This window comes from Hypanus sabinus (assembly GCF_030144855.1).
Source record: "Hypanus sabinus isolate sHypSab1 chromosome X1 unlocalized genomic scaffold, sHypSab1.hap1 SUPER_X1_unloc_3, whole genome shotgun sequence".
Taxonomy (NCBI): domain Eukaryota; kingdom Metazoa; phylum Chordata; class Chondrichthyes; order Myliobatiformes; family Dasyatidae; genus Hypanus; species Hypanus sabinus.
In genome coordinates this window covers 138649-165000 of record NW_026778972.1, presented here as the reverse complement: position 1 = coordinate 165000, position 26352 = coordinate 138649, and the positions used below count along the sequence as shown (strand labels likewise).

At 51.9% G+C, this 26352-nt stretch overlaps 1 protein-coding gene across 3 annotated transcripts in view; it reads left to right on the top strand.

Moving 5' to 3' along the window:
• Positions 1-26352, top strand: part of LOC132385643 (tax1-binding protein 1 homolog B-like) — a 132617-nt gene that overhangs the window by 87485 nt on the left and 18780 nt on the right. For all 3 annotated transcript variants that reach the window (XM_059957830.1, XM_059957829.1, XM_059957828.1), the window contains exons 12-14: positions 11050-11166; positions 13120-13215; positions 17721-17874. In XM_059957830.1, the coding sequence (XP_059813813.1) occupies positions 11050-11166; positions 13120-13215; positions 17721-17874 (367 nt within the window). The remainder of the gene's footprint in view (positions 1-11049; positions 11167-13119; positions 13216-17720; positions 17875-26352) is intronic.

Here is a 26352-nt window from a genome sequence, read left to right as displayed (position 1 = left end):
TGCAGCCCACTGTCTGTTCTCTGTTCAGGCAAGGGCCTGGTTAATTTCAAACTGGGCCGTTCACAACCCACGTACAAACACTGCAAAGAATGAAGGTTCCTGTGGCACAGCTGTCTGTGAGTGGAGGCGGGGGAGGTCACCTACCTGCAGAAAGATATCAATAAACTTCAGAGACTACAGGCAAAATTCACATGGGAGTTGCCGAGACTAGAGACCCTGAGTGATAGGGAAAGGTTGAATACTTTATTCCCTGGAGCGTAGGAGAATGAGGGGAGATTTGATAGAGACATACAGAATTATGAGTGGTTACAGTTCGGGCAAAGGTGCAAGATGGACTTTTTGAGTGAGATTGGAACCGGAGGGTGAAACATGAAATGTTTAAAGGGAGCGTGAAGGTGTACCTCTTCCCAGAGAAGTGCAGAACGAGCTGGCGGACGCGGGTTCAATTCTAACATTTGGGGAAGTACGTGGATTTGTGGTCCAATGATGGGACTACGTGGAATTTATAGATGGGCCAAAAGCCCCAATACTGTCGTGCAGTCCCCTACCACTCCAGCTATTGTCTGTCAGCTCCCACGACCCAGGTTTGAGCCTGATGTCTGGTGTTGCCTGCATAGAGTTTAAACATTCCCGCTGTGACCACAGTAGACGAGCGTACGTCAAAACAACATTGACAGCCGTAATGCGCCTGCTCCGGTTTCCTTGCACATCCCAAAGGCACGCAGATCGATAGGTTAATTGCAGACATCCCACAAATTGATGGTGCTACCTCCCTGAAGTGAGTTTTTGCAGGGTGGGATGTCTGTAATTGTTCACTGTAGATTGCCCCATCGAATGTTGATGGTGTGGGGGGGGGGGTCGATAGAATCGGAAATAATTTGGGGTAGAATTAGTCTAAATGGTTGGGGCGAACTCGGTGAGCCAGAGGACCTGTCTCCGAGCTCCAAATCTCTCTCAGGCTGAATTTTTTAAAACATTAAATCTGACCCCTCCACTTCCCCGCAGCGCAGCTTGATTTCAAAAGGTATAGTTCCAATTTGTCAGCATCACACACGACCTCTGGTCCCATAGACAGTGGACTACCATCCTAAAGGCCTAGAGAGAGTGGGTGAAGAGGATGTTTCCTCTCATGGGGGAGTCTGGGACCCAAGGGCACAGCCTCAGAATACTGGGGCGTTCTTTTAGAACAGAGGTGAGGAGGAATTTCAGATTGCCAGAGGGCGGTGAATCTGTGGAATTCATTTTCACAGACGGCCGTGGAGGCCAAGTCATGGGGTGTATTTAAAGCGGAGGCTGATTAGTCGGGGCGTCAAAGGTTACGAGGATCAGGCAGGAGAGTGGGGTTGAGAGGGTTAATAAATCATGACGGAATGGTGGAGCAGATTCAGTGGGCTGAATGGCCTAATTCTGCCCCTTGAGATGATTTTTTTTTTGTGGGGCATTTGAGGAATTGAACTTGCAAAGAGCTTTCCGTAGAAGAGCCCGCCGGTCGTGCCCGTGGAGTCCCCCCTGGAGCGCGTATTTCGGGTCAACGCTTCTAATAACGGGGCAGCAACCTGAAGGGTTAACTCTGGTTCTCTCTCCACAGAGGCTCGCTGACCGACTGGACGTTTCCCGGCAATTGTCTGGTCTTGTATCTAGTCTGGGCACCCGTGGCCAGAAGTCCTTCAGAAAGTCCAGTCGGATCTTTTAATGTCCAACTTCCTTTTTTGTTTAAAAATAAAAGACCATGTAAAAAGACAGCAGTTCCGGTGATACTGAGTTGTGTAAACCTTCCCTGCCTCTCTAACACAGATACGACCGTCAGGCGTCGGTGTAGTGTGGCGAACACTGAGATACGCCTGCGGAACTCCGCGTGCTCTGCGCCGTTCTGCACATTCCCCGTAACCTTTGGGTCCAGCGTCTAAGAAGCTCTCATTTGCTTTCTCTCTGGGTGACTCCACCTCCCTTTCAGGACAGGGTTTCCCAACCTTTTTAATGCCGTGGACCGAGGTTGTTTTCGGAGAAGATATCCTTGCGGTGTGTTTGTGAAAGACAGATTTTGAACTTGACCCATTTCAGCGTAGGTGCAGGCCGTGGACTCGGAAGCCTTCCGTTCTCTAGGCCGCTCCCCCCTTGCCCATCTTTGTTCCCTCACCTTGTACCCTGCGCCCCCTTGCGATCGGCGCAGCACGCTCAGCGTTTAGGTTGTCCGTCGAGCAGCCGGGGACTGAATTCGCTGAGGACCTTTTCAGAATGGCAGGCAGTGACTAGTGGGGTACCACAAGGCTCAGTGCTGGGACCCCAGTTGTTTACAACATATATTAATGATTTAGACGAGGGAATTAAATGCAGCATCTCCAAGTTTGCAGATGACACGAAGCTGGGCGGTGGTGTTAGCTGTGAGGAGGATTCAGGGTGACTTGGATAGGTTAGGTGAGTGGGCAAATTCATGGCAGATGCAATTTAATGTGGATAAATGTTATCCACTTTGGTTGGAAGAACAGGAAAACAGATTATTATCTGAATGGTGGCTGATTAGGAAAAGGGGAGGTGCAACGAGACCTGGGTGTCATTGTACACCAGTCATTGAAGGTGGGCATGCAGGTACAGCAGGCGGTGAAAAAGGCAAATGGTATGTTGGCATTCATAGCAAGAGGATTCGCGTACAGGAGCAGGGAGGTTCTACTGCAGTTGTACAAGGCCTTGGTGAGACCGCACCTAGAGTATTGTGTGCAGTTTTGGTCCCCTAATCTGAGGAAAGACATTCTTGCCATAGAGGGAGTACAAAGAAGGTTCACCAGATTGATTCCTGGGATGGCAGGACTTTCATATGAAGAAAGACTGGATCGACTAGGCTTATACTCACTAGAATTTAGAAGATTGAGGGGGGATCTTATTGAAACATATAAAATTCTAAAGGGATTGGACAGGCTAGATGCAGGAAGATTGTTTCCGATGTTGGGGAAGTCCAGAACGAGGGGTCACAGTTTAAGGATAAAGGGGAAGCCTTTTAGGACCGAGATGAGGAAAAACTTCTTCACACAGAGAGTGGTGAATCTGTGGAATTCTCGGCCACAGGAAACAGTTGAGGCCAGTTCATTGGCTATATTTAAGAGGGAGTTAGATATGGCCCTTGTGGCTAAAGGGATCAGGGGGTATGGAGAGAAAGCAGGTACAGGGTTCTGAGTTGGAGGGTCAGCCATGATCATACTGAATCGCGGTGCAGGCTTGAAGGGCCGAATGGCCTACTCCTGCACCTATTTTCTATGTTTCTATGTTTTAGGTCAGGGCTGGGCTTCGGCTGCCCAGCGGGCAGGCAGTCCTGAGTGACCTGCGTGCTGCTGGGCTTCGGCTGCCGAGCGGGCAGACAGTCGTGAGTGACCTGCGTGCTGCTGGGCTTCGGCTGCCCAGCGGGGCAGACAGTCCTGAGTGACCTGTGTGCTGCTGAGCTTCGGCTGCCGAGCGGGCAGACAGTCCTGAGTGACCTGCGTGCTGCTGGGCTTCGGCTGCCGAACAGGCAGGCAGTCCTGAGTGACCTGCGTGCTGCTGGGCTTCGGCTGCCGAACAGGCAGGAAGTCCTGAGTGACCTGCGTGCTGCTGGGCTTCGGCTGCCGAGCGGGGCAGACAGTCCTGAGTGACCTGCGTGCTGCTGGGCTTCGGCTGCCGAACAGGCAGGAAGTCCTGAGTGACCTGCGTGCTGCTGGGCTTCGGCTGCCGAGCGGGGCAGACAGTCCTGAGTGACCTGCGTGCTGCTGGGCTTCGGCTGCCGAGCGGGCAGACAGTCCTGAGTGACCTGTGTGCTGCTGGGCTTCGGCTGCCGAGCGGGCAGACAGTCCTGAGTGACCTGCGTGCTGCTGGGCTTCGGCTGCCGAGCGGGCAGACAGTCCTGAGTGACCTGCGTGCTGCTGGGCTTCGGCTGCCGAGCGGGCAGACAGTCCTGAGTGACCTGCGTGCTGCTGGGCTTCGGCTGCCGAGCGGGGCAGACAGTCCTGAGTGACCTGCGTGCTGCTGGGCTTCGGCTGCCGAGCGGGCAGACAGTCCTGAGTGACCTGCGTGCTGCTGGGCTTCGGCTGCCGAACGGGCAGGAAGTCCTGAGTGACCTGCGTGCTGCTGGGCTTCGGCTGCCGAGCGGGGCAGACAGTCCTGAGTGACCTGCGTGCTGCTGGGCTTCGGCTGCCGAGCGGGCAGACAGTCCTGAGTGACCTGCGTGCTGCTGGGCTTCGGCTGCCGAGCGGGCAGACAGTCCTGAGTGACCTGCGTGCTGCTGGGCTTTGGCTGCCGAGCGGGCAGACAGTCCTGAGTGACCTGCGTGCTGCTGGGCTTCGGCTGCCGAGCGGGCAGACAGTCCTGAGTGACCTGCGTGCTGCTGGGCTTCGGCTGCCGAACAGGCAGGCAGTCCTGAGTGACCTGCGTGCTGCTGCGCTTCAGAACACTTATTTTTACTGACTCATGCACAACGTTGTTCCTTTTCCTCGCACGCTGTTTTTAAGATCCGATGCTGTGTCATAGCACAGAAGATGGCTTTTGTTTGGCCCAACATATTCTGCTTCTATCGAAATAATCTTGTAAATTCCACTGTGCCCTCAGCACCGATCCTAATTCTTGGCCAAGAGCCTGACAAATTTGTTATTGTCAGAATCTAGTTTATTATACAGCACGATACACTTTTTTAAAAAAACTACTATAAGTTTTGAGAAGTATCGAAAAATTAAGTAAGCAGGGCAAATCCACTTGTTAGTCAATTCCTTTGATAAGTTCTTTGCGAGGCTGCTGAACTACATGCTTAAATATTCCTCACTTGGAGGGTGGGACGAGCGGCCAGCACAAGTGGTGCCCGAAGGCTCGATTTTCGGTGCTGAAAGTGAAGCTCGGATAGGCACACAGAGACAAGGACGTCTGCGGACAGGGGAAGTCCAGAGCAGCACCCGCAGAACGCTGGAGGATCTACCCTGCAGGCTAGGCAGCGTCCGCGGAAGGGTCTCGGCCCGAAAGATCTGACTGTTTAATCTTTTCCCTAGATGCTGCCTGGCCTGCCTCCAGCATTGGGTGGGTACGTGGATGGGAGGGCTGTGATCCAGGTTCAGCTCGATCTCAGCAGCCGGGGAATTTGAGGCTGCTGGCTCTCGAGTCCCACTGCCGTTGGGAAACAGGCTGTGGCACCACCCGGCCAGCGGTCCCGCCTCGTGCACCTGCTTTGGTGGCCGGCACAGTTACGAACGTGGTGAATGCAGCGCTGGGGCTCGAGTTGAGGGTGCATGGCTCTGCTGTGATGGTTACGCACAGTGAGACAGTTTGATTCAGATGCGCAGTTTCTGAGCGGCACGACCCAGCGAGCCCCGATTTAACCCTAGCACTAATCACGGGACAGCTTGCAGCGACCAGTGAACGCCTTTGGTCTGTAGGAGGGAACCGGGGCGCCCGACCCAAGCGGCCACGGGGAGAGCGGACGAGCTCCTTAAAGAGAGCGGCGGGAATCAAACCCGGGTCGCCGGTACCGTGGAGCGTTGCGAGATGGTGTCGTGGACCGAAGAGGCCGAGGACCACAGATCCTTTGAGCGGAACTCTTATGCCAAATCTCCGGAGGCGTTGGGGGGGTGGAATGGGGCAGCACACCAGTCCCCCACCCCCGAGAGACGCGGACATCTGAAAACATTTCACACTCAAAACCGGGTTTAATATCGTGCAGACTTGTCGTGAGGTTTGCTCTTTTATGGCAGTGCTCCATTGAGTTGTAATCAGACATGGTGCAAAACAGTGAGATAGTGTTTATGGGTTCAACAAACTGTTCAGAAATCTGATGGCAGAGGGGAAGAAGCTGTTTCTGAAACATTGAGTGTGTATCTTCAAGCTCCTGTACCTCCTCCCTAATGGCGGAGGGGAAGAAGCTGTTCCTGAAGCATTGAGTGTGTGTCTTCAGGCTCCTGTACCTCCTCCCTGATGGCAGAGGGGAAGAAGCTGTTCCGGAATGGCTGAGTGTGTGTCTTCAGGCTCCTGTACCTCCTCCCTGATGGCAGAGGGGAAGAAGGTGTTCCTGAATCATTGAGTGTGTGTCTTCAGGCTCCTGTACCTCCTCCCTGATGGCAGAGGGGAAGAAGCTGTTCCGGAATGGCTGAGTGTGTGTCTTCAGGCTCCTGTACCTCCTCCCTGATGGCAGAGGGGAAGAAGCTGTTCCGGAATGGCTGAGTGTGTGTCTTCAGGCTCCTGTACCTCCTCCCTGATGGCAGAGGGGAAGAAGGTGTTCCTGAATCATTGAGTGTGTGTCTTCAGGCTCCTGTACCTCCTCCCTGATGGCAGAGGGGAAGAAGCTGTTCCGGAATGGCTGAGTGTGTGTCTTCAGGCTCCTGTACCTCCTCCCTGACGTTAGTGATGAGAAGAGGTCACGAGTGCATTACTGATGATGTCCTGGATGCCAGGGAGGCTGGTGCCCCCCTAGATGGATTTGGGTGAGTTTACAACCCTCTGCGGCTTTTCCCCAGTGCCCCACATTGTCAACCCCCCCCCCCCCCCCCCACACCCCACCCCGGGTGGCGATGCAGCCCGTCAGATTGTCTGTAGAAATTTACTGGAGTCTTTTGTTGACGTACCAAATCTCGGTCAAACTCCCTAATGGAGCCACTGGGGTGTCATATTTGATGATGGGCCCAGGACAGATCTTCAAGGCACGTAGGGACTTGAAGCAGGTTGGTCTCACGCCATCCTGACCTGAAAGTATCGCACCTTTCTTTCGTTGTTAATGGATCTAAATCCTGGAGCCGCTTTCCAACAGCAGGGTCAGCAAGTCTTTCCCAGGACTCTAGTGGGTCCCAAAGGCTGGCACTGTGACCTAGGTTCACAAGGGCAATGTCAGACCAGCAGCAGATGGCAGGGATAGGCAGAAACTGGCGGTGTTCAATCGTTTACAGTCCTGTGGACAAGCCTCAGGCACACCTATATAGCGAGGGGGCTTAAGGCTTCTGCACAGTTCTGTAGTAATTTTACTCTACTGCTGTCTGAAAAATCCCACCAAATTTCATAAAACATGTGAGTGATGATAAACCTGGGTCTCTGTTGGGGACTGAGAGTGGGAAGGGGGGCAGGGAGAGGGGGAGTCATGGTTGGGAAAAGGGGAAGGGAGAGGGGAGGGAGCGGGAAGCACCAGAGAGACGGTCTGTAATGGATAAATCGATCATTTGGAATCAGATGACCTTGCCTGGGTGTGCCTGCTCCCGCCCCCACCCATGGCACCCCTCCTCTGCCACCCGTCCCACACCCCTCCCCTGGCGCTCCACCCTCGCCATTCCCCACACTCTTTGCTCCCGCCAGATTTACAACCTTGCTGTCTGCTCTACGTTGACAAATACAGTACTGCGTGCAGAAGTCTCGGGCACCTTGGCTACTTTTATGTGCTGAAGACATTTGTACAGTGCTGTATTTTCATGTTTTATAAGTTTATGATATTTATATAAGAGGATACAGGGTGACTTGGATAGGTTAGGTGAGAGGGCAAATTCATGGCAGATGCAATTTAATGTGGATAAATGTGAGGTTATCCACTTTGGTTGCAAGAACAGAAAAACAGATTATTATCTGAATGGTGGCCGATTAGGAAAAGGGGAGATGCAATGAGACCTGGGTGTCATTGTACACCAGTCATTGAAGGTGGGCATGCAGGTACAGCAGGCGGTGAAAAAGGCAAATGGTATGTTGGCATTCATAGCAAAAGGATTTGAGTACAGGAGCAGGGAGGTTCTACTGCAGTTGTACAAGGCCTTGCTGAGACCACACCTGGAGTATTTTGTGCAGTTTTGGTCCCCTAATCTGAGGAAAGACATTCTTGCCATAGAGGGAGTACAGAGAAGGTTCACCAGATTGATTCCTGGGATGGCAGGACTTTCATATGAAGACAGACTGCATCGCCTGGGCTTATACTCACTGGAATTTAGAAGATTGAGGGGGGATCTTATTGAAACGTATAAAATCTTAAAGGGATTGGACAGGCTAGATGCAGGAAGATTGTTCTCAATATTGGGGAAGTCCAGAACGAGGGGTCACAGTTTAAGGATAAAGGGGAAGCCTTTTAGGACCGAGATGAGGAAAAACTTGTTCACACAGAGTGGTGAATCTGTGGAATTCTCTGCCACAGGAAACAGTTGAGGCCAGTTCACTGGCTATATTTAAGAGGGAGTTAGAAATGGCCCTTATGGCTAAAAGGATCAGGGGGTACAGAGAGAAAGCAGTTACAGAGTTCTGAGTTGGATGATCAGCCATGATCATACTGAATCGCGGTGCAGGTTTGAAGGGCTGAATGACCTACTCCTACACCTATTTTCTATGCTTCTATGTTTCTATATGATGTTAAAATAATAGTAAATGGCTAGGTTCCGTAATTGTCATGAGATGTTTCCCATAGTGTGGGAATCTATGACCAGACGGCACAATCAAAGAGTCGAACAGAGATGAGGAGGAATTTCTTTAGCCAGAGGGTGGTGAATCTGTGGAAATCGTTGCCACAGACGGCCGTGGAGGCCAGGTCACTGGGTGTATTTGAAGCGGAGCTTGGTAAGTTCCTGGTTGGTAAGGACATCAAAGGACATGCAGCGAAGGCAGGAGAATGGGATTGAAAAGGGTAATAGCAGGCATGATGGGCTGAATGGCTTAACCCTGCTCCTGCATCTTAGTGTCTTCTGGTTGTAGTGAAAAATGGAGGGCTGTTTGGGAGGGGTTAGGTTGATACTAGGGTGGGTTTAAAGCAGGAGTTCCCCGCCTTTTGTTTTTAATGTCATGGACCCCATGTTGGCAGCCCCCGAGTTGATAGGTTGGCACGCCATAGTGGGCCGAAGGGCCTGCGCTGTGCTGAACTGTTCTCTGTGCTTCAAGTGGGAACGCGTGACGCCGGCCTTCCTGGTACGCGGTGCCAACGTCGGAAGACAGAAACTGAGCAGAGTGTCAGTGCAGTACGACTGCAGGTTGCAGGACTGTCAGGTATAGAGTGGAGAAGAGAGACCTCTGGGCACATTGACCTTCGTAGACCATGAGATAGACGAGCAGAATTGGGCCTTTTGGCCCATCGAGTGTGCTCCGTCATTTCATCATTGCTGAACCATCTTCCTACTCCTGCCAATCTCCCCGATCTCCAATCTCAATCTCCTGCCTCCTCCCCATATCCCTTCATGCCCTGACCAGTCAGGAATCTATCAACCTCCGCCTTAAATATACATAAACACTTGGCCTCCACGGCCATCTGTGGCAACGATTTCCACAGATTCACCACTCTCTGGCTTAAGAAATTCCTCCTCGTCTCCGTTCCAAATTGACGTTTCTCTATTCTGAGGCTGTGTCCTCTGGTCTTAGACTCCCCCACCACTGGAAGCATCCTCTCTACGTCCACTCACAATATTTGATAGATTTCAATGAGATCCCCGTCTTGGTCTTCTGAACCCCGGCGAGTACAGGCCCGGAGCTATCAAATGCTCCCTATATGACGAGCCTTTCAATCTCCAAATCATTTTCGTGAACCTCCTTTGAACCCTCTCCAATGTCAGCATATCCTTTCTCAGATAAGGGGCCCAAGACTGCTCGCAATTCTGCAAGTCAGGCCTCAGCAGAGCCCTGTAAAGCCCCAGCATTGACACCCCTGCTTCGTAAATCACAGGATTAAATACAGCAGTTGCAAAGTTCCCTTTCAGATGTGAGGACAGGTTTGCAGGATTGCGAGCAGTTCTGTCACCTACCCATAAGAAAGATCTGAAAAGAAGAATTCAGGGAAGATTTACGAGGATGTTGCCAGGACTTAAGACCTAAGTTGCAGGGCATGGTTTAGGTTTTCATTCCCTGGAATGTCTGAAAATGAGAAATTATAATGGGTACAGATAATGTAAATGCGAGAAGGCTTTTTCCACTGAGATTAGGTAAGGCTATACCCTCTGGTCCTAGACTCACCCACTATAGGAAACATCCTTTCCACATCCACTCTGCCTGTGTCCTCTGGTCCTAGACTCCCCCACTATAGGAAACATCCTCTCCACATCCACTCCATTTGTGCCCTCTGGTCCTAGACTCCCCCACTATAGGAAACATCCTCTCCACATCCACTCTATCTGTGTCCTCTGGTCCTAGACTCCCCCACTATAGGAAACATCCTCTCCACATCCACTTTGTACTGGCCTTTCAATATTCGATACATCTCAATGAGATCCCACCCCCACCTTCATTCTTTTAAACCCCAGTGAGTACAGGCCCATTTCAACTGTATGTTAGCCCTTTCAGTCCAATGAACCTCCTCTGGACCCTCATCATTGCCAGCACAACCCACCTTCGAAAGGGGGGCGCAGTACTCCAATTGTGGTCTGCCCAGTGCCTTAGAAAGTCTCAGCATGTCATCCATCCATCTATATTCTAGTCCTCTCGAAACGAGTGACAACATTGCATTTGCCCTCTATCGGCGTTTCTGTTGGCCTCTTTTCCAACTGCAGGCCTACACGCCATAGCATCCAGGAAAGGCACGGTACAGAAACCGGCCCTTCGGCCCAGCTAGTGTGCGCGGAACCATTTACAGCTGCCTCTAGAAATGAATCCTATCTCTGCATTTGCCTTCCTCACCCTGTTCCTGACCGAGGAGCTGGACCAGAGCTGGAGGTCATCGGTTAAGGGGAAAGGTGGAATATTTAAGGAGACCACCTTCACCGGGAGGGTGGAGTTAGTGGGGAACGAGCTGCCGTTGCAAGTGATGGACGTGGGTTTGATTTCAACACTGACAAGAAATTGGGATGGCTACGTGGATGGGAGGTGGTATGGAGGTCTGTGGTCCGGGTGCAGGGTCCATGGGAGTTGGCAGACTAACAGAGTGAGGACCTGTTTCAGAGCATTAATGCTCTGTGACTCTGTCAGGTACTTATCTTGGGGGTGGGGGGGGTGAGTTTAGAAAAAAGTTGGACGTGGCTGGGTTCACGACCAGACGCTTGGTCAAAGGGTGTCACGGAGAGGAGGACGTGCCAGCGGTAACCAGCACATTGATGTGACGAAGGTAATCCTCCTCGGGCGTGTCCGAATGAAATTGTTCCCACTGAAAGGCGCCTGCTCCTCTTGCAGGGGAAGTGCACGGAGCTTGCACGCGAGCTGGACGTGAAGACCCGCGCCTTGGACGTTCGCGATGCAGAGGTGGCTGATTTACAGGAGGAGGTGACTGAATTACAGGAGGAGATGGAGGTATGTGCTGTGCATTTTGCAATTACCTGCCGTCTGTATGTTTTATTGGGTTATGGTGCGGAATAGCCCTTCCGGACCGCAGAGTAATCCCCCTGATTTACCCGGAGCACGTTGACCTATGACCTACCCGGTGTGTCTCCGTTCCAAATTGACGTTTCTCTATTCTGAGGCTGTGTCCTCTGGTCTTGGACTCCCCCACCACTGGAAGCATCCTCTCTACGTCCACTCACAATATTTGATAGATTTCAATGAGATCCCCGTCTTGGTCTTCTGAACCCCGGCGAGTACAGGCCCGGAGCCATCAAATGCTCCCTATATGACGAGCCTTTCAATCTCCAAATCATTTTCGTGAACCTCCTTTGAACCCTCTCCAATGTCAGCATATCCTTTCTCAGATAAGGGGCCCAAGACTGCTCACAATTCTGCAAGTCAGGCCTCAGCAGAGCCCTGTAAAGCCCCAGCATTGACACCCCTGCTTCGTAAATCACAGGATTAAATACAGCAGTTGCAAAGTTCCCTTTCAGATGTGAGGACGGGTTTGCAGGATTGCGAGCAGTTCTGTCACCTACCCATAAGAAAGATCTGAAAAGAAGAATTCAGGGAAGATTTACGAGAGTGTTGCCAGGACTTAAGACCTAAGTTGCAGGGAAACGGTGAATGGTTTAGGATTTCATTCCCTGGAATGTCAGAAAATGAGAAAGTATAGTGGGTACAGATAATGTAAATGCAAGAAGGCTTTTTCCACTGAGATTAGGTAAGGCTATACCCTCTGGTCCTAGACTCACCCACTATAGGAAACATCCACTCCACATCCACTCTATCTGTGTCCTCTGGTCCTAGGCTCCCCCACTATAGGAAACATCCTCTCCTCATCCACTCTATCTGTGCCCTCTGGTCCTAGACTCCCCGACTATAGGAAACATCCTCTCCTCATCCACTCTATCTGTGCCCTCTGGTCCTAGACTCCCCCACTGTAGGAAACATCCTCTCCACAATCACTTTGTACTGGCCTTTCAATATTCGATACATCTCGATGAGATCCCACCCCCACCTTCATTCTTTTAAACCCCAGTGAGTACAGGCCCATTTCAACTGTATGTTAGCCCTTTCAGTCCAATGAACCTCCTCTGGACCCTCATCATTGCCAGCACAACCCACCTTCGAAAGGGGGGCGCAGTACTCCAATTGTGGTCTGCCCAGTGCCTTAGAAAGCCTCAGCATGTCATCCATGCATCTATATTCTAGTCCTCTCGAAACGAGTGACAACATTGCATTTGCCCTCTATCGGGGTTTCTGTTGGCCTCTTTTCCAACTGCAGGCCTGCACGCCATAGCGTCCGGAAAAGGCACGGTACAGAAACTGGCCCTTCGGCCCAGCTAGTGTGCGCGGAACCATTTACAGCTGCCTCTAGAAATGAATCCTATCTCTGCATTTGCCTTCCTCACCCTGTTCCTGACCGAGGAGCTGGACCAGAGCTGGAGGTCATCGGTTAAGGGGAAAGGTGGAATATTTAAGGAGACCACCTTCACCGGGAGGGTGGAGTTAGTGGGGAACGAGCTGCCGTTGCAAGTGATGGACGTGGGTTTGATTTCAACACTGACAAGAAATTGGGATGGGTACGTGGATGGGAGGTGGTATGGAGGTCTGTGGTCCGGGTGCAGGGTCCATGGGAGTTGGCAGACTAACAGAGTGAGGACCTGTTTCAGAGCATTAATGCTCTGTGACTCTGTCAGGTACTTATCTTGGGGGTGGAGAGGGGTGAGTTTAGAAAAAAGTTGGACGTGTCTGGGTTCACGACCAGACGCTTGGTCAAAGGGTGTCACGGAGAGGAGGACGTGCCAGCGGTAACCAGCACATTGATGTGACAAAGGTAATTGTCCTCGGGCGTGTCCGAATGAAATTGTTCCCACTGAACCGCGGCGGCTGACTGAAAGGTGCCTGCTCCTCTTGCAGGGGAAGTGCACGGAGCTTGCACGCGAGCTGGACGTTAAGACCCGCGCCCTGGACGTTCGTGATGCAGAGGTGGCTGATTTACAGGAGGAGATCGAGGTACGAGCTGTGCATTTTGCAATTACCTGCCGTCTGTTTGTTTTATTGGGTTACGGTGCAGAATAGCCCTTCCGGACCGCAGAGCAATCCCCCTGATTTACCCGGAGCACGTTGACCAATTAACCCACCTACCCGGTGTGTCTCATGACCGCGGGAGGAAACCGGAGTACCCGGAGGAAATCCTTGCGGTCACGGGGAGCGTGTACAGACCCCTAACAGGCAGCAGTCGGATTGCTACCTGCCTTTTCTCCCCGTAACCTTTCAACGCCCTGACTAATCATAAACCAGCGAGTTGTTTGTATGTCTTCCCTCTCGCCATGAAACGGAGAGGCCTCGTTTTCCCTTATTAGGGAGAGAGAGAGCCTGTGGTATGTCGAATACTGGGTGAACGAGTAGTCCTCGGGGGGGGGGGGGGGGGGTGCTGCAAGTCTGTGTCTTTGCTGTTGTTTTGCTGCACACCTGAGTTGCTCGTGGGCAGGGGGGCCGATGCTTCTTTCTCGCTGGTGGGGAGGGGATTCACTGCTTTGCTGCTGCTTAAGCGTGAGATGGGGGGAGCTGATGGAGTGGGGGGGCTTTGGAGTTCTAACATTTAACTCCTTCATTCTTTGGGGACACTCCTCTGTTTTCTTGGATGTTTGCGAAGAAAAAGCACTTCATGAATGTGTATTGTATACGTTTCCCTGACTTGGCCCAGACAGCCGTCTGTGGCAATGGAGTCCACAGATTCACCACCCCTCCTCATCTCAGTTCTAAAGGGACCTCCTTCTCTTCTGAGGCTCTTCCCTCTGGACCTGGGCTGCCCACTGTATGTTATTGTTAACAAAGTACGATTACACCTCTATGTCCTCAGTCCTTCCTTCTTTTGTACTTGAACACTCAAATTAGTAAATATGTACAATCACAGTAACAATCACAGCACGGTAACAGGCCATCTCGGCCCTTCTAGTCCGTGCCGAACGCTTACTCTCACCTAGTCCCACTGACCCGCACTCAGCCCATAACCCTCCATTCCTTTCCTGTCCATATACCGATCCAATTTTACTTTAAATGACAATATCGAACCTGCCTCTACCACTTCTACTGGAAGCTCGTTCCACACAGGTACCACTCTCTGAGTAAAAATGTTTCCCCTTGTGTTACCCCTAAACTTTTGCCCCCCAACTCTCAACTCATGTCCTCTTGTTTGAATCTCCCCTACTCTCAATGGAAAAAGCCTATCCACCTCATAATTTTAAATACCTCTATCAAGTCCCCCCTCAACCTCCAATGCTCCAAAGACCAAACTTGGACGTTCCTCTCCGTGCCCATGAATAAAGACATCCTCTTCATGTCCACTCTGCCTGGGTCTTTCAATATTCAGCAGGTTTCAGTCGAGATCATTGCCTGGATAGTTCTGCTGAACCTCCTCCAGTGCCAGCACACCCTTTCTTAAGTCGTCACCATCGTTATGGTGCACCCAGTCACAACACTCTCTACGGTACGTCCGTAGAAATTTGCCAGTGTCTTTTGGCGACTTACCAAATCTCCTCTAACTCCTCGTGAAGTATAGTGGCCTTCTTTGCGGCTGCATCGATACGTTGGGGCCCGGTTTGGAGGTCCTGGCAGTGTTGTAAAGCAGGGCGGGGGTAAGAGGGTAATCAGAAGCTGAAAGCAGTGGTGTGTTGAAGGTGTGGCTGTCGATGATGGAACCCAGCCGCCCTGGGGGTGGCGATTAGGGCAGAAGTGAAGGAGTGCGAGGATTTGAGGGGGGGGGGGGACGTGGCTGGGGGACGAAGCTGATGGTTACCATATGGTATGATCTCGTAGGAATATTCTGAATGTTAAAAGGCCTGAACAGATTAGATTTGGCAAAGTTATTTCCCGTGGTGGGGGATTTCAGGACAAGAGGGCAGGACTTCAGGATTGAAGGACGTCCTTTTAGAACTGACATGCAGAGAAATTACTTTAGTCAGAGGTGGTAAATCTGTGGAATTTCCTTCCACGAGTGACTGTGGAGGCCGAGTCACGGGTGTATTTCAGGCTGAGATAGACAGGTTCTTGATAAGCCAGGGCATCAAAGGGTCTGGGGTAAAGGCAGGGGAGTGGGGATGACTGGAAGAGTTGGATCGGCCCGTGATTGGCAGAACAGACTCGATGGGCCGAATGGCCTACTTCTGCCCCTATATTTTATGGTCTTATGGTCTTGTATCGCTGTAACAGTGCCGGTGACCTGGGTTCAGTTACACCGCTGTGTGTAAGGAACTTGTGCTTTCAGTCTGCGTGACCGAGTGAGTTTCCTCCCGCATTCCAAAGCATGGGCGTAATGGGGCAGCACCGTTGTCTCAGTCTGTTACCGAAAGTGCTCCCCTGTTCGGCCAAGGTGACACGCAGAGAGTGAGGAACATTGTCCGGAATTGCCAGGGTTTTCCGGAGGGTCCTTTGTTCCACCACGGCCCCCAGTGTGTCCAGTTTGACTCCTGTAACAGAGCCAGCCTCTCTAATCAGTTTATTGAGCCTGTTGGCATCACCCACGTTGATGCCATTGCCCCAGCTCACCACCCCATAGAAGATTGTCCTGGAGACAACAGACCGGTAGAACGTGTGAAGGAGAGGCCTGCACCCTCCGAAGGACCTCAGTCTCCTCAGGGAGTAGAGGCGACTCTGGCCCTTCTTGTACACGGCCTCTGTGTTGGGGCTCCACTCGACTCTGTCATCCAGGTGCCCCCCCACCCCCCCCCAGGTACCTGTAGGTCCTCACCACATCCACGTCCTCACCGTCAATAGTAACAGGGAACAGTCTTCCTAAAGTCCATCACCGTCTCCTCTGTGTTGGGGCTCCACTCAAGTCTGTCATCCAGGTGCCCCCCCCCCCCCCCCCCCCAGGTACCTGTAGGTCCTCACCACATCCACGTCCTCACCATCGATAGTAACAGGGAGCAGTCTTCCTAAAGTCCATCACCATCTCCTCTGTGCTGGGGCTCCACTCGAGTCTGTTATCCAGGTGCCCCGACCCCCGGTACCTGTAGGTCCACACCACATCCACGTCCTCACCATCGATAGTAACAGGGAGCAGTCTTCCTAAAGTCCATCACCATCTCCTCTGTGTTGGGGCTCCACTCGAGTCTGTAATCCAGGTGACCCCCCCCCCCCCCAGGTACCTGTAGGTCCTCACTACATCCACTTCCTCACCATCGATAGTAACAGGGAGCAGTCTTCCTAAAGTCCATCACCGTCTCCTCTGTGTTGGGGCTCCACTCGAGTCTGTAATCCAGGTGCCCCCCCCCCAGGTACCTGTAGGTCCTCACCACATCCACGTCCTCACCATCGATAGTAACAGGGAGCAGTCTTCCTAAAGTCCATCACCGTCTCCTCTGTGTTGGGGCTCCACTCGAGTCTGTAATCCAGGTGCCCCCACCCCCCCCAGGTACCTGTAGGTCCACACCACATCCACTTCCTCACCATCGATAGTAACAGGGAGCAGTCTTCCTAAAGTCCATCACCATCTCCTCTGTGTTGGGGCTCCACTCGAGTCTGTAATCCAGGTGCCCCCCCCCCCCCAGGTACCTGTAGGTCCTCACCACATCCACGTCCTCACCGTCGATAGTAACAGCGAGCAGTCTTCCTAAAGTCCATCACCGTCTCCTCTGTGTTGGGGCTCCACTCGAGTCTGTAATCCAGGTGCCCCCCCCCCCAGGTACCTGTAGGTCCTCACCACATCCACATCCTCCCCGTCGATAGTAACAGGGAGCAGTCTTCCTAAAGTCCATCACCGTCTCCTCTGTGTTGGGGCTCCACTCGAGTCTGTAATCCAGGTGCCCCGCCCCCCCCCAGGTACCTGTAGGTCCACACCACATCCACTTCCTCACCATCGATAGTAACAGGGAGCAGTCTTCCTAAAGTCCATCACCATCTCCTCTGTGTTGGGGCTCCACTCGAGTCTGTAATCCAGGTGCCCCCCCCCCCCCCCCCCAGGTACCTGTAGGTCCTCACCACATCCACGTCCTCACCGTCGATAGTAACAGCGAGCAGTCTTCCTAAAGTCCATCACCGTCTCCTCTGTGTTGGGGCTCCACTCGAGTCTGTAATCCAGGTGCCCCCCCCCAGGTACCTGTAGGTCCTCACCACATCCACATCCTCCCCGTCGATAGTAACAGGGAGCAGTCTTCCTAAAGTCCATCACCGTCTCCTCTGTGTTGGGGCTCCACTCGAATTTCTGCAGATGACATGACTCAGAGTTGTACCTGAAGTCCGAGGTATAGGGGGTGCACAGGAAGGGAGCCAGCTCAGTCCCCTGTGGGGCCCCAGTGCGGCTCATGGCCGTGTCTGACACACAGCTCTGAAGCCAGACAGACTGTGGCCTGCCAGTCAGGTAGGGTACTCAACACAAGGCTACTGAAAGCTTAAATGCACAACGTGCTTCTGCTCTTCTCTTCAACGTTCTACAATCCCAGTCCTTTATTTGAGGGTAGTTTCGTCAGCTCGTTCCCTGCGTGGGACGGTTACAATAACTTGACTTCTGTCCACAGAGACTGACTAAGAGGATTGAGGAGTTGAGGCCCAGCACAGACCATCAGAGTGGAGCGTTCAGATTGGAACACGCCAATCCTTACAGCATGAACGTTCCAACAGCACATTCTGCCCATCCAGAGCTCCTGTTTGGCAACCCGTACTTCGAGAGAGGTAAGTGGGATCAAACCTTTTGCCCTGCCTTGCGCCAATTCAGGTTGGAACAGCTGCTTGCAGTGGCCACTTTATTCGGTGAGCCTGTAGACCTGCCCGTTAACACAAATATCCAATCAACCAGTCGTCTGGCAGCAGCTCGGTGCATAAAAGCATGCAGACGTGGTCAAGAGGTTCAGTTTTGTTCAGAACAAAACATCAGAGTGGTGGGGGGGGGGGGAGAAGAATAAATGTGATTGCAGTGATTTTGACCGTGAAATGATTGATGGTGCCAGATGGGGTGGTTTGAGTATCTCAGAGACTGCTGATCTCCTGGGATTTTCACACACAACAGTCTCCGGAGTTTACAGAGAATGGTGTGAAAAACAAAAAAAATCCAGTGAGAGGCAGGTGTGTGGGTGAAAGCACTTTGTTAATGAGAGTGGTCAGATTTGAATGGCCAGACTGGTTCGAGCTGACAGGAAGGTGACAGTAACTCAAATAACCACACGTTACAACAGTGGTGTGCGGAAGAGCATCTCTGAATGCACAACACGCTGAGTCTTGAGGTGGACGGGCTACAGCAGCAGAAGACCATGAGCTTATGCTCAGTGGCCACAGGAGCTGCCTAATTCAGTCGCTACTACGTGTATTAAACCTTTCTTGATAAGGGTACACCTGACTGGACTCGCACAAAACGCTGGAGAAACTCAGCAGGTCAGGCAGCGTCGATGGAAATGAATAAATAGTCAACGTTTCAGGCCGAGGCTGGAAAAGAAGGGGGAAGATGTCAGAATAAAAAGGTGGGGCAGGGGAAGGAGGACCAGCTGATAGATGAAGCCTGGGCTGGAGAGGAAGGAATCGGATACAGGAGGAGAGTGGACCGCAGGGGAAAGGGAAGAAGGAGGGGACCCAGGGGCAGATGAGAAGAGGTAAAAGGCTAGAGTGGGGAATAGAAGTAGAGTGAAGGGGGAGGGAATTTTTTACTGGAAGGAGAGATCAATGCTCATGCTGTCAGGTTGGAGGCTAACCAGACGGAATATGAGGTGTTGCTCCTCCACCCTGAGGGTGGCCTCATCTTGGCACACAAGGAGGCCATGGACCGACATGTCAGAACGGGAACAAGAGTTGAAATGTTTGGCCATTGATAAGTTCAGCGTTTGGCAGATGCAGGGGAAGTGCTGGACAAAGCGGTCTCTCCCCACCCCCACCCCCCAAATTACGACGGGTCTCACCGGTGTAGAGGGGGCTGCATCGGGAGCACCCTCCACACCGATGGGTGCCCCCAGCAGATCTGCAGCTGAAGTGTTGCCTCACCTGGAAGGGCTATTTGAGGTGAGGGAGGAGGTGAATGGGCAGGGGTTGGCACTTTGGACTTGCAGGGAGAAGTGATGGGAGGGAGATTAGTGGGGAGGGACGAAAGGAGAAAGCAGAGGGTGAGGGAGGTAAAGACGTGTGATAAGGTCCCTTTGGAGGTGGCAGACTCCACAAAGTTTCAAACAAAAACGAGCAACAGTGAAGAAAAAGCACACGTCACACAGCTCGTGAAAGAGCCTGTTGTCCTGCAAGTCCGCTGGAGGCTAGAGACACCGACCCTGGGGTTAGAGGAGACAGTGGGTGGTACGGAGGGAACGAGGGGACTTGTTTTGCTGCTGTTGTTTAGTCACTTGTTCTGGGGTGTTCTGACAAGCACGCTGAGCGTGCTACGTTGGCGCCAGGAATTTGTGGCGGCACTTGTGGGCTGCCCCCAGCGCACCCTTGGGTGCTGTGGTTACTAAAGCAGATGACACATTTCACTCTAAGTTTTTATGTCATCGTCATTATGCGCCGTGCCGTCTGTTGTCATCATTGTGCGCTGTGTCGTATGACGTGGGCGATCACAGTCTTTCCATGACCCTGACTGTTCTTGGCAAGTTTTTCTACAGAAGTGGTTTGCCATTGCCTTCTTCTGGGGCAGTGTCTGTATAAGACAGGTGACCCCCAGCCATTATCAATACTCTTCAGAGATTGCCTGCCTGGTGTCAGTGGTCGCATCACCAGGACTTGTGATCTGAACCGGCTGCTCGTACGACCGTCCACCACCTGCTCCCATGGTTTCACGTGACCCTGATCGGGGGCTAAGCAGGTACTGCACCTTGCCAGAGGGTGACCTGCAGGCTAGTGCAGGGAAGGAGCACTTCACAAATCGTCTGATAGAGACGTATCTCCACCCCAGCACCAGTCTGAGTCCGAGTGCGAATCAGATCGAGGAATGTTTAGGGAGGGAATAGGAGAAGATGAAACTTGGGAAACTGAGGAGAGAGCTTCTGCTAGCAAAATGGAGGTGAACTCACTTTGACTTCACCTTTGACCTGGGCATGCAATGGCCAAGGAAAGCCAGACCTTCCATGTGATGAACAGCAGAAAGGGAGAATCAGAATCAAATTCAATATCACCAGCGTTTGTTGTTTTGTGGCAGCATTACATTGCAATACATCAAAATAAAAACTGTGAATTACACTGAATATATATATTTCAATAAATCGTGAGGTTCAACGTCCATTCAGAAATCCAACAGCAGAGGGGAAGAAGCTGTTCCTGAATCGTTGAATGTGTGCCTTCAGGCTCCTGTACCTCCTCACTGATGGCAGAGGGGAAGAAGCTGTTCCTGAGTCGTTGAGTGTGTGTCTTCAGGCTCCTGTACCTCCTCCCTGATGGCAGAGGGGAAGAAGCTGTTCCTGAATCGCTGAGTGTGTGTCTTCAGGCTCCTGTACCTCCTCACTGATGGGAGAGGGGAAGAAGCTGTTCCTGAATCATTGAGTGTGTCTCTTCAGGCTCCTGTACCTCCTCCCTGATGGCAGAGGGGAAGAAGCTGTTCCTGAATCATTGACTGTGTGTCTTCAGGCTCTTGTATCTACTCCCTGATGGCAGAGGGGAAGAAGCTGTTCCTGAATCGCTGAGTGTGTGTCTTCAGGCTCCTGTACCTCCTCCCTGATGGCAGAGGGGAAGAAGCTGTTCCTGAATCGTTGAGTGTGTGTCTTCAGGCTCCTGTACCTCCTCCCTGATGGCAGAGGGGAAGAAGCTGTTCCTGAATCGTTGAGTGTGTGTCTTCAGGCTCCTGTACCTCCTCCCTGATGGCAGAGGGGAAGAAGCTGTTCCTGAATCGTTGAGTGTGTGTCTTCAGGCTCCTGTACCTCCTCCCTGACGGCAGAGGGGAAGAAGCTGTTCCTGAATCGTTGAGTGTGTGTCTTCAGGCTCCTGTACCTCCTCCCTGATGGCAGAGGGGAAGAAGCTGTTCCTGAATCACTGAGTGTGTGTCTTCAGGCTCCTGTACCTCCTCCCTGATGGCAGAGGGGAAGAAGCTGTTCCTGAATCGCTGAGTGTGTGTCTTCAGGCTCCTGTACCTCCTCACTGATGGGAGAGGGGAAGAAGCTGTTCCTGAATCATTGAGTGTGTCTCTTCAGGCTCCTGTACCTCCTCCCTGATGGCAGAGGGGAAGAAGCTGTTCCTGAATCGCTGAGTGTGTGTCTTCAGGCTCCTGTACCTCCTCACTGATGGGAGAGGGGAAGAAGCTGTTCCTGAATCATTGAGTGTGTCTCTTCAGGCTCCTGTACCTCCTCCCTGATGGCAGAGGGGAAGAAGCTGTTCCTGAATCATTGACTGTGTGTCTTCAGGCTCTTGTATCTACTCCCTGATGGCAGAGGGGAAGAAGCTGTTCCTGAATCGTTCAGTGTGTGTCTTCGGGCTCCTGTACCTCCTCCCTGATGGCAGAGGGGAAGAAGCTGTTCCTGAATCGTTGAGTGTGCGTCTTCAGGCTCCTGTACCTCCTCCCTGATGGCAGAGGGGAAGAAGCTGTTCCTGAATCGCTGAGAGTGTGTCTTCAGGCTCCTGTACCTCCTCACTGATGGGAGAGGGGAAGAAGCTGTTCCTGAATCATTGAGTGTGTCTCTTCAGGCTCCTGTACCTCCTCCCTGATGGCAGAGGGGAAGAAGCTGTTCCTGAATCATTGACTGTGTGTCTTCAGGCTCTTGTATCTACTCCCTGATGGCAGAGGGGAAGAAGCTGTTCCTGAATCACTGAGTGTGTGTCTTCGGGCTCCTGTACCTCCTCCCTGATGGCAGAGGGGAAGAAGCTGTTCCTGAATCGTTGAGTGTGCGTCTTCAGGCTCCTGTACCTCCTCCCTGATGGCAGAGGGGAAGAAGCTGTTCCTGAATCGTTGAGTGTGTGTCTTCAGGCTCCTGTACCTCCTCCCTGATGGCAGAGGGGAAGAAGCTGTTCCTGAATCGTTGTGTGTGTGTCTTCAGGCTCCTGTACCTCCTCCCTGATGGCAGAGGGGAAGAAGCTGTTCCTGAATCGTTGAGTGTGCGTCTTCAGGCTCCTGTACCTCCTCCCTGATGGCAGAGGGGAAGAACTGTTCCTGAATCGTTGAGTGTGCGTCTTCAGGCTCCTGTACCTCCTCCCTGATGGCAGAGGGGAAGAAGCTGTTCCTGAATCGTTGAGTGTGCGTCTTCAGGCTCCTGTACCTCCTCCCTGATGGCAGAGGGGAAGAAGCTGTTCCTGAATCGTTGAGTGTGTGTCTTCAGGCTCCTGTACCTCCTCCCTGATGGCAGAGGGGAAGAAGCTGTTCCTGAATCGTTGAGTGTGTGTCTTCAGGCTCCTGTACCTCCTCCCTGATGGCAGAGGGGAAGAAGCTGTTCCTGAATCGCTGAATGTGTGCCTTCCTTCCTGAATCTTCCTTGTCCCGTTGTGTGACTCAACCTAAACGTTAAGCTAAGAGTTTGATGTTCAGACAAAACAAGGTTGAGGTTGAATCCGGCCTGCTGCTTAAAGGGCAAAATTGAAAACATCTGTCCCTTTCCAAGACATCTTTGGGTTAACCCGGACCGCAGTGAAGTGATTGCGGACCGAGACGAAAGCCCCAGCTTCGGATCCGGCCAGCTCCTCTCACACTCCATGCAGGAAAGTCGAGCTAGCAACTTGGACTCATGAACAAAAAACTCAAGTGATATGGAAGCAGCAAAAATGCTGCCCGATGCACCACAGGGATTGAGAAAGCGACAACAACTGTGAAGGAGTTGTCCATTTCCATTCCATCTTTGGGTTAACCCAGGCCTCTGTAAAGTGACTTCTGTCGTCAAACCCGTTGTGTAGAAGACAAGGCGGGCAAGTTTCACTAACTCACAGTGAAGAAGACAACCAGAAACAGTCCGTTTCTCAGTTGAGAGATCATCTCATAAGTTAAGACACAGGGTGGACAGCAGGCCGAGGCCATCAGGCATAGGAGCAGAATTGGGCCATTTGGCCCATCGAGTCTGCTCTGCCATTTCTTGACAAAGAGGTCCCTCTGCAGTTGTACAGGGCCCTGGTGAGACCACACCTGGAGTATTGTGTACGGTTTTGGTCTCCAAATTTGAGGAAGGACATTCTTGCTATTGAGGGAGTGCAGCGTAGGTTCACGAGGTTAATTCCTGGGATGGCGGGACTGTCATATGTTGAAAGATTGGAGCGACTGGGCTTGTATATACTGGAATTTAGAAGGATGAGAGGGGATCTGATTGAAACATATAAGATTTTCAAGGGATTGGACACGCTAGAGGCAGGAAACATATTCCCGATGTTGGGGGAGTCCAGAACCAGAGGCCACAGTTTAAGAATAAGTGGTAGGCCATTTAGAACTGAGTTGAGGAAAAACTTTGTCACCCAGAGAGTTGTGGATCTGTGGAATGCTCTGCCTCAGAAGGCAATGGAGGCCAATTCTCTGGATGCTTTCAAGAAAGAGTTTGAGCTCTTAAAGATAGCGGAGTCAAGGGATATGGTGAGAGGGCAGGAACGGGGTACTGATTGTGGATGATCAGCCATGATCACATTGAATGGTGGTGCTGGCATGAAGGGCCGAATGGCCTACTCCTGCACCTGATGTCTAAATATAAATTCCATCCATGGCTGATTTATTATCCCTCTCAACCCCATTCTCCTGCCTTCTCCCCTAATGCTCCAATTCATCAACCTTTGCTTTAAATATACCCCAGGACTTGGCACCACACAGTCCATGGGTCCTCCACCACCAGGTGAAGAAAGTTTTCCTCAACCCTGTTCTAAATGGACGTCCCTCAACTCTGAGGCTGTGCCCTCTGGTCCTAGACTCGCGCCACTGCAGGAAACGCCCTCTATCTCAGCCCGTCAGTATTCGGTAACTTTCAACTCTCTTTTTGAAAGCAGCCTTGGAGTTGGGTGTGGGACTATTAATTGTGTGTTAAGTGCTGCTTGTCTAAGTTTAGAGCTATGTTAAGCATAGATGTTGTGAGCCAGAAGTTCCTGTGCTTTATTGGTCTACGTTAAGTCGGCATTTGACCCAATACCCCGTTGATTTTAAAAACTCAAGACAAGACTAATTGAATAATAAGATAGCAGAGCAACCTTCGAAAGCACAAACGAGAGAAAATCTGCAGATGCTGGAAAGCCGAGGCAAAACACGCACAAAATGGTGGAGGCGCTCAGCAGGTCAGGCAGCGTTTGTGGACACGAATAAACAGTCCTGATGAGGGGTCTCAGCCTGACGCGTCAACTGTTTATTCATTTCCACAGACGCTGCCTGACCTGCGGTGTTCCCCCAGGATTTGGTGTGTTTTAACTTTCAAAATGCCCAGCCACAGCTGCGTATCTCTCTTTGAATTGTGGAGCAGATGTGGGCCTGTAACTTGGAAGTTGCATTATGTGTTTTACCTGACTGACGTGTGTGTGTGTGTGTGTGTGTGTGTGTGTGTGTGTGTGTGTGTGTGTGTGTGTGCGCGCGCCTGTTTCTGTGTGTGTGTGTGTTCTCATTCCCCCTCACGCAGGGCCAATGAGATGGGCGTCCCCCACACGATAGAAAGGTCAGGGAGAGGAGGTAAAGTCGGAGTCGGCTAGCACAGCACCAACAGGACTGAGGAGCCGCTCTAGTATTGATGAGACCCATTGAGGACTGGGGAGAGTCAGTCTACTTTGCAGTTATTTCAATAAAAGGTCGGAGGTTTCCCGTGTTTGTCTCTGAATTTGAGTTATTCCTGTTCCTCATTCCCCCAACGCCCACACCGAATGCCAACTACTTGAAACTGTTCACAGCCAAATAAATCTGAGTCACTGTGCTCTAACCAAGACGTATTTTAACAGTTCACAATCGATTTGGATATCCAAAATAACTTCAGAAGTCACCCCCACACCCCCCCCCTTATTTTCTGTATTTCTGAACAGATCAGCTATCACCAACAGTGATAGATACCGGCACTGAATCAAGTCATAGAGCACTGCGGCTCAGAAACAGGCCCTTCAGCCCATCGAATCAATGCTGAACCTTTAGTCAAACAACACTACAGCTCAGAAACAGGCCCTTTGGCCCGTCTAATCCATGCCGAACTATTACTCTGCCTAGTCCCGTGCACTGTCTCTGTGACTGCAGCTGCATAATGCTGCATTCTGTTTCGTGTCTCCTCGACCGCGATGTATGGCGTGGTGTGTCCGGGTGGCCCACGAGTCACAGCTTTTCACTGTCTCGCGGTCCACATAACCCAGTTCAGTCATTGAACAGACTTTTTCTCGGTACCACTGTACATTTCTGCCTTGCCTATCTCCCTCGTTCTACCTGAGACCCACTTCATCTAAGGATATTGTATCAGTAATAACTAATTTGGAGTGGTGTTCAAAATAGACCTTGTGGACCAAACAGCCTGTTCCTGTGGCTGCTTGATCCAATCCTTGGATCGTTAAGGCCAGAGGAGATATTTGGGTTAAGCTCCCACTACCTATTAAATGCTCCCAAAGACGTGTGTCTGAAATAGCCTCTGACAACAAGTCCAGCTCCTGGCCTTAGCCACTAAGCCTGGGGGGACCGTTTCTCCCGATAGGAGAAGGGGCAAAGGCGGGTTACTGGTCCCTTACAACTAGTCACTTCGGGCAGATGGTGCCCGTCAGCCGCGGTTGGCAGCTCGCCTCGGAGAGGGAAAACTTCAATCACAAACCCCCACTGCCTTGTGCCTACACCCGCTGACGGGCAAGGCTCCGGGTGAAACCCCGTGGGGAAAATCCGGAGCTGGAGTCCCCGCGGCAGTCCCACGTTGAGCTCAACCCCTGCGACGCCGCTGGTGCCCAGCCGTGTCGCTCTGTGCCGTTCCTTTGGGTTCGTCAGCTGCGTGGAGAGGGGGAGCCCGCTACACGGGCAACAGCTCGCTCTCCGTATCGCACTGAGCAGGCCGGTGTATCTAACAGCTCGGATGCAACCCTGACCGATAGAGGCTTCAGATCCAATCCTCCAAGCTGATACGAACTCAAAGACTGACTGAGCAATGGAATGTAGAAATGTAACCACCCAATAACCGGCTTTCACATCACTCCCCGTGCATTCCCGAATCCTAAATGACTTCTGAGTCAGAATCAGGTTTAACATCACTGGCAAACGTTTCAAACACGTTTTGCAGTGGCAGGGTGTTCCAACACATAACGGTAATAGCAATAAGGAATATATATCGAAATCAAATTTAATTAATT